Raw genomic sequence first — 7,812 nt, 5'->3', positions numbered from 1 at the left:
CACACAAACCTATACAACACTACAGGAAAGGGAACCCCCCCAAAAGCATAACATGGCCGCTTGTTGACAGCAGGACTTGTAATGGAGCGTATTACAACCATTGTGTTTTCAGTTTTATCAAGTAAAGGTTCCGAGTACTTCTTCCAACACGGCGTATATTCAAATACTGTTAATACACTGTATATATATATATTTGCATGTGACTCTCCCCCATTTGATCACCATCACAGATTGTTGTTTTGCTGTCAGCTGATTGGCTGCAGCAGCTGAATGAGCCTGCTAAGTATTCGGCTGTGGGAATTCTTTACATCAAAAGCCAGTGATACGCTCAGCATGGAGATGAAAGGCACCATCACTTTGAAAAGTGCACATCCTGACCTGCCGAATACATATCATCCATCTTCATTAGAGTCTGAGGGGCTAATGGCTTTAATATACTTTGGTTTGTATCAGACGGTGAAGCCTGAAATGTGCAATATCTTAAGTCCATGACTCACCGGTACAATACAGATCGGCCATAGCACCATCTCCCATTATATATGTATCAGTGTAAAGTATAAACTCATAATGAAAAATAGTGAATATGCTCATAGGTTTATTGTAAATATATACTCATTATTCATACCTGTACAAAGTCTGCCGGCCCCATGCAAAACATTTGTATCAAAACTTTATTAAGTCGAACCAGTTCTGGAGTAACATATGCCATGCTTTTGTATTTTCTCTTTTGTATTTTAAGGTTGTAACATCATCATCATCATCATCATCATCATCATTATTCCAGGCATCCAGATTTCCTCTTTCATGCAGAGAGCTGCACTTCTGCTCCTGCAAGACATTTCCAGAAAGTCTCCCAAGTCATGCTCAACCATTTACGGGGACAGAAAGACGGATTCACAGCTGCACACTTTGCTACAGAGTGTGTGAGCGGGTTTATGAACCTCAGAGGATGCTGACACTGCTCACACGGATGGATGTTACGGAAGCTACGGGGATAAAAACATTACATTTACCAACAGTTTTTAGACATGTGAAGGGTTTCGGCAGTGATATCCTTTTCTAACATTTCTGCAACATGATTCTGAAGGAAAGGGATTTGGTTTGTGGCAAAAAAAACATAACATTTGAAATATTTTGGCAGCACCCTTTTTTCACACACTGGATAATGTTGCTCACGGGACAGTTTTAATGGAACACATAAAAGCTATGGACAGCTTGTTACATGTTCTATCCAGAGAAACCACAGATGAAAAAGCCTTTTTCACATGACGCATCTAATTATGACGGGTGACTTTTCTTGGACTTCTTAAAGGAGAGTCGGAAAAAACAGGCGCAGTTAGCAGACACTGTTTTAGAGATGTGATGCTGTTCGTCAAGCAGTACAAAGACATGGCAGGCAGAAATCAAACCGATGGGATTGCATATATTGAAATGTAGTTAAATACAAGAAAAACGATCTTTATGTGACAATATGTTCTTGGTCATTTGGGTGAACAGAGACTTTTAAAAGCAACTTAACCTGGAAATGTTGTTTCTGCTGACCTCATGTGGTGAGAGACATATAATCAGATGGATAGCGGAGTGACATTGTAACTTCACATCGTCGATAGAATCATTATTTTCAGCCTGATGCTACTCTCAGCTGCGACAGAAGCCTACGAAATACACATCAAGCATTCAGGATTACAACTCCTACATTTCATTCACCTCCAAGTCACTGGCATGGAGGCAGAAATCAGATTGCATATCTTAAAATATAATGAAATACAACCGAAACTATCATCATGTGACGACACGGTCTTTGTAATTTGGGTTAACAGACCAATGGAGAAGTGACCGCTTGCCACATGTTGGTTAAAGCTCTCTCTTTGATGCAGAGAAATATAACTGAGGTCAATACAATGTATATTTGTTGCCTGATGTTAAAGTCATCTCTAACATATCAGCTGCAACAGAACGCACCGAAATATATATCAAGCATTCAGGGTTAAAACTCCGACTTTAAACAACGAGCAAACATCATGGAATTTGCATCAACGTACCAAAGAAAACCTGAAGGAAGTAGAAGTAGTATGACACAGTGTGCGTTATTAGATTCAACTCATTGCAAAGGCATGACCATGAGCTCAGTGGGCTACCTTCAGAAGCCCTTTGTCTTAGGATTCCTATTGAAGCTAAATAACTACATTAAGGAACGCAATGTCAATCTGTCAAGTCCTTAAAGTTGAACAACCAACATATATTTGGGCTACGAGGCGGTTTTTATCAAAGCTCATTTCTTCAGAAAACCCTGTTGCTACGTTCTGCTACTTCACGAGACAACCCGCTCTTACGACACATTCCCCTCTTCACTACTTACAGATGGAGTGAAGCCTGAGAGCTTAATAAAGCTTGAATGAAAGTGTGTGTTTTGATTAGCATGGTTTGTAAAGTATCGATTTACTGGAGCTATAAATGCTAAAAGAAGTTCCTTTAATAGATAATATAAGAAAAAGGCAATCGCATGAAGAGAAGAAGGATGAATGGATGATGGGGAAACATACTGGCTACTTCAAGTTCATAATGTTTAAACATCAAATAATGGGGAAAGGAAAAGACACAAGTCATCACTGGGAAAATGAAGATTAATAATGCAACTACATCCAGCTACTAACACAAACGTGAAAACCATGCAAGCACATGAATGGAAAAAGGTTTATTGAACAAAACAGGAATGTAAGTGAACGTGTGGCTGAAATGAACGACGAGAACAAAACACTGCATATGCAAAACCTACGACCTAGTGTCAGTACTAGTGTTCACATTAATCTGTCTACATCACAGTAAAGCCAACTTAACGAGAATAAAGGCGGGGCCATGAGGAGGTGAAAATCTACGAGGGATTTTCTAACGGTCAAAAAAGGAGTTTCTATCAGTGCGTCGTCGGTTCAGCTGCGACCGAAGTCTGCTCCGCGCTCACATAGCAACCGGTTCGACGCAGCGTGTTTACAGCAACTCCATGACTAACTTAACTTAAAAAATGAAAGGAATTAAAAACACCGGCTTGTTCATGTTTCTTTTCTACACAACCCCTGGGTCAAAAAGCTAGGAAAAAAACAAAGTTGCTTGATAATTTGATCTTCTGCCAGCGTACAGATCTGGCTCTGGTTGTTTTGGTTTCTCTTCTTCCTTTCTGTCAGATTGCGTCTGAACTCGCTCACTCCACTTTGCTGTAGTCCTCCGCGTGGCCCAGGACCTTCTTCCTCTGTCGGATCATGTGGAAGTAAAGCTGGGGGAACACTGGGGGAGAGGGGGGAGATCAGTCAGTTATGTTTCCTGTAGATATTTAATTGCACTGTTAGTGTACAGTTTGTTTTGCACATTCGATGGGAAATCATGCACTAATGTACATTCTCAAAATATTGAAGTGACTGTCATTTTGTATGTATTGATTGTTGTGTTTTTATTTAGGTCTGCAAATGTAAAAATGTGTCTCTGACTGTGTATAAATAATATACATATAAAAACATGTATATGATGTGTTTTGCTCAAAATAGCAATATTTGTATATTTTTTTTCAGGTTTAATTTTTTGGAAGATTTGTATTTATTATGTCTTTTAGCCGTATCATTGATATTACTTATTTTATTATATACTTTTTTTCTTGGGGGGTAATTCTTTTTATGTCTTTTACTTTTTTTTTATCCAATAATGATTATAATTAGATTATTAAAATATTATGAAATACAAATAATGCTAAGTCATAATTACAGGATAAGGGAATCATTATCAAGTCTCCATTTGTTCTCTTCTTCAGTAAATGCCAAACATTTCTGTAAATGTGTGATTACACAAATAATTAATTATATAACATTATACCAATTATGGCTCTGGAGAAATCCGCTGGTTGACTTACGGGGGATGTATGAGATCATGACGATGATGAGGAAGCTGTGGTAGTCGAAGGAGAAGTTGTACTTGTTGGGCAGAGTGATGGAGTAAAGTCCCGTCTTCTGAACGACCGGCAGCGCGGCGTAGATCGTCAGCAGCTCGCCCGTCACGCCCATCGGATACAGAGCGAAGAAGAAGGTGTACCTGCACAGAGGGGCGGAGAAAGAGAATTCAAATCAATCATATTTACTTCTTTTTGCAACTAGAGTAGTAGGTGGTTTAGTTGATGTAAACGGCAAAATACTGAGAGAGATACGCATGACGTGAATTTGGATTTTTACATTTGTCTGTAGAAGCATTTGGTGAAACTTGGTGCATGTTAACTAGCACAGCTCTAAACACACACTTCATCCATAGTTTGGCTTGTTTCTCTCAGTATTTGTTTGGTTCTTTGTAATACAATCATTTAAAGAGGACATATTCTTCTCGTCTTCAGGTTCTGAAAAACCATCGCAGAGCAGCTCCTTCAAAACAAAGTATTATTTGTACTCTTGAATTAGCTCGTTAAGTTGAATTAAATCTTGATTTATTTAACTTTGATTTCTCTACTTTAAAGAGTCCTCTCCTGCTGATGTTCAGGTGTATATCAGTATGTAGTGTCTCTACTTTAAAGAGTCCTCTCCTGCTGATGTTCAGGTGTATATCAGTATGTAGTGTCTCTACTTTAAAGAGTCCTCTCCTGCTGATGTTCAGGTGTATATCAGTATGTAGTGTCTCTACTTTAAAGAGTCCTCTCCTGCTGATGTTCAGGTGTATATCAGTATGTAGTGTCTCTACTTTAAAGAGTCCTCTCCTGCTGATGTTCAGGTGTATATCAGTATGTAGTGTCTCTACTTTAAAGAGTCCTCTCCTGCTGATGTTCAGGTGTATATCAGTACGTAGTGTCTCTACTTTAAAGAGTCCTCTCCTGCTGATGTTCAGGCGTATATCAGTATGTAAATCTCACCTCATTGTGTCCTTGTTGTCCTTAAAGAAGAAGCCACCAATGGAAGGAGGTGAGAACACCATAACTTTGCATGTAAGTAAAGACATGGTGCCCGTTTGATTTCTTTACAGAGATACCACGATAAACGTTATTGCCTTCGAACTCTAAATATATTATTATAATAATCAGGTCATACAATGTGCTGCTTTCAAGTGAAACACTTCTAAATGTGTAATCATGTGACTGTTGCATCAGGCTGTCTGCAGAGAGCTCATGCTACATATCGTAGATGCACAAGAAGAAGAAGTTCTCTTTCTTATAACTGGCTCTCCAAACGCAGCGACTGTCTATTTCTGATCCTTCTCTGGATTTTCCACGGATGCTCGATCAATTGTTCTGCCTCTACGTATGCGACTCAAGCCGAGGGAGGAATACCAACATAGCGACAGCCTCGTTAGCTACCTAGCAACGGGGAGGGAGGCTCTTAACGACTGTTGCCTTGGAGGAAGATGCAGAAAAACCCCCAGGAGGCACACAGATGTACGGTCGATTTTTTATGGTGGAAAAACAGTGCAATTGTGTCTTTGCTTTATTGTTACTAAAAGAAAATGTCCAAATAAGTAAGTATCTCGCCCAAGGATACATCGACATGTTGGCTGCACGGGCTGGGATCGAACCCACGACCTTCTGGTTGAAAGACGACCGCACTCCCTCGCAGCCACAGTCGCCCTAGAAACCTTGTAACACAAGTATCGATGCTTGACCCAGCTCTTATGAGATGACCTCTTTTAGCAAGATTGTTCAAAGATATTTTTCAAAAGGAGCAATTAAATATAAGTGTCCTTGAGCCGACACCTCCTTCAGATAGATTTTAATGGTCTCCACCATGCGAGTGTGTGTCGAGAACAGTTGCTTGGTCAATGATTTTAAAAGCTGCTCTTCTTCATGAGTCGTACTATTTGGCAGATAAAACAGTTCGTTAAAAGACGTTACCTTGTGCGCATCTCAAGAACATAGTTGTGCTTTTTTTCACTACTTTTTGGGCAATTCCTAAACTAAATGCTCAATGGACAGATGACTCACTGATGAGTTTCATTTCATTTCATTTCAAACCTTTATTTATTCAGATTGGTCCCATTGAGATCATAGATCTCTTTTTCAAGGGAGACCTGCAGCATATAGGTTCCACATGAAACATAAAACAATAAAGGACATTATACATTATATTTACAGGATACATAGTTATAGACATTTACAAGTGCCCATTGTATCAACGAGCATTTCATTTAGCCTAGCTTTAAAAACATGCAGAGGAATGAGATTGCTCAGTTTCAATTCTTGCTGAAGATTGTTCCAGCAAGTGGAGCTGCGCACATAAAAGCTGTCTTACCTAAGACAGTCCTTGCTCTTGGCACATCTAACAAGACTACATCATGTGACCTCAGACAATAGCTGCTTGCAACTCTCTGTGTGATCAGAGAGCAGATATAATACGGGAGTTTACCCAACAAAGCTTTATAGATAAACGTGTACCAGTGACTGAGCCTCCGTACAGAGAGTGATGGTAAACCTGCCTTGGTATTCAGTGTACAGTGATGTGTAAGCATGAGCCCTCAAGCTGTATACACATGTTTGAATATGTCTTTATTTAAGGGCATACATTATCAAATGAATTCTAAACATCTAAAATGCAAAACAGTTGCTTGGTCAATGATTTTAAAAGCGAGGTTTTGCTGCTTTTGTCTCATTTTATTGTTGGTTTTATAAATATACACATGGATTATGAACTTTTGGGCAGATAAAACAGGTACCGTACTTGTTGGACTATAAAGCGCACCTGCATATGAGCCGCAGCAGCTGCGGCCCCACGAGGACGAATTTGGTCGTTTGCGTTACTGTTTAGTGTCATATAGACCGTTCGGCCAGACGAGGACGACCGAATATGGCACTAAACGACTGAGGAAACGACAACGGGTCCCGAGGTGGATAGAAATGCATACGCCACTCTCTGGGGGGTCAAACAGCTCCGTGTGTGCGCCCTATACGGACATTTTCAGATCACTGATAGTGATTGCGCAATAGCCCCGCCTCTCCCCACCTCTTCTGCTCACCTCCGCTTACCCCGCGCCAGTGCTGAAGTGTTTCGCCACCAACAACAACAATGGCGGATCGCAGAGTTGCTATCGTGCTCCGGACGCTATTGACCATGCTACAGTTGTTTGTGCAACATCTACAGCAATAATGATGAGGCAGTAGCCCCCGCCTCTCCCCACCTCTGCTGCTCACCCCCACGTCAAAGTAAACTGCATCCTGAATTCAGATTATTTATCTTTCTCTCGATATGGAGTGTAATCTGACAGGACGGAGACACGCAGCTCTGCTCACCTGCAGCTCCTCCCGCTGCAGCAAAACACACACTTCAGTCAGATCATCACCCTTAGCTATTTTAATTACCTCTCAAACTCCCTAAACTAGTTATAAATATGTTTATTTTTACAGTCGGCCGGGTCACTCATTACTGGATCAGCTGCTGCATGAGACAGACACTGGCGCTGTCCGAAGAGAGGGAGGAAAAAGAGAGGCTCCGTGTATTTTATCATTATATTATATAGAGTCGTTATTCATTTGTTTTAAAGCTCAATAAATAACAAAGAAGACCTTTGACCGGCACTTTTATAATTGTGTCCGGAAGATTTAAACTTTAATACACGCTGACTGGCGAAAAACTCTGCCCGGTTCCCTCGGCCCCCACCGCGGAGAATAAACAGAAGGGCAACCATGACAACCATGCTTCTTCGCTGCTTTTGTGGAGCTGTTTACAGCGCCACGTAGAGGCTCCTGCATATGTACTGCAGCTTCTCCAGCGGTTGGAGCTAAACGGAGCGGTCTCGTGTGGACAGACACTATCCGGATAATTATTGCATGTGGACAGAAGCCGTTTGCGATTGCGTTTGCGT

At 40.8% G+C, this 7,812-nt stretch overlaps 1 protein-coding gene across 1 annotated transcript in view; it reads right to left on the bottom strand.

Moving 5' to 3' along the window:
* Positions 1-2,680: 2,680 nt before the first annotated feature.
* The window catches only part of hacd2 (3-hydroxyacyl-CoA dehydratase 2), an 18,669-nt gene continuing 13,537 nt past the window's right edge, over positions 2,681-7,812 (bottom strand). Inside the window, exons 6-7 of the mRNA XM_034110506.2 lie at positions 3,896-4,074; positions 2,681-3,279 (exon numbers count right to left, since the gene is read on the bottom strand). Of these exons, the coding sequence (XP_033966397.1) occupies positions 3,197-3,279; positions 3,896-4,074 (262 nt within the window). The 3' untranslated portion in view covers positions 2,681-3,196. The remainder of the gene's footprint in view (positions 3,280-3,895; positions 4,075-7,812) is intronic.

Source organism: Pseudochaenichthys georgianus, chromosome 21 (genome assembly GCF_902827115.2).
Source record: "Pseudochaenichthys georgianus chromosome 21, fPseGeo1.2, whole genome shotgun sequence".
Lineage (NCBI taxonomy): Eukaryota > Metazoa > Chordata > Actinopteri > Perciformes > Channichthyidae > Pseudochaenichthys > Pseudochaenichthys georgianus.
The sequence above is the reverse complement of the archived record's forward strand: the minus strand, read 5'-3'. Positions and strand labels throughout refer to the sequence as shown.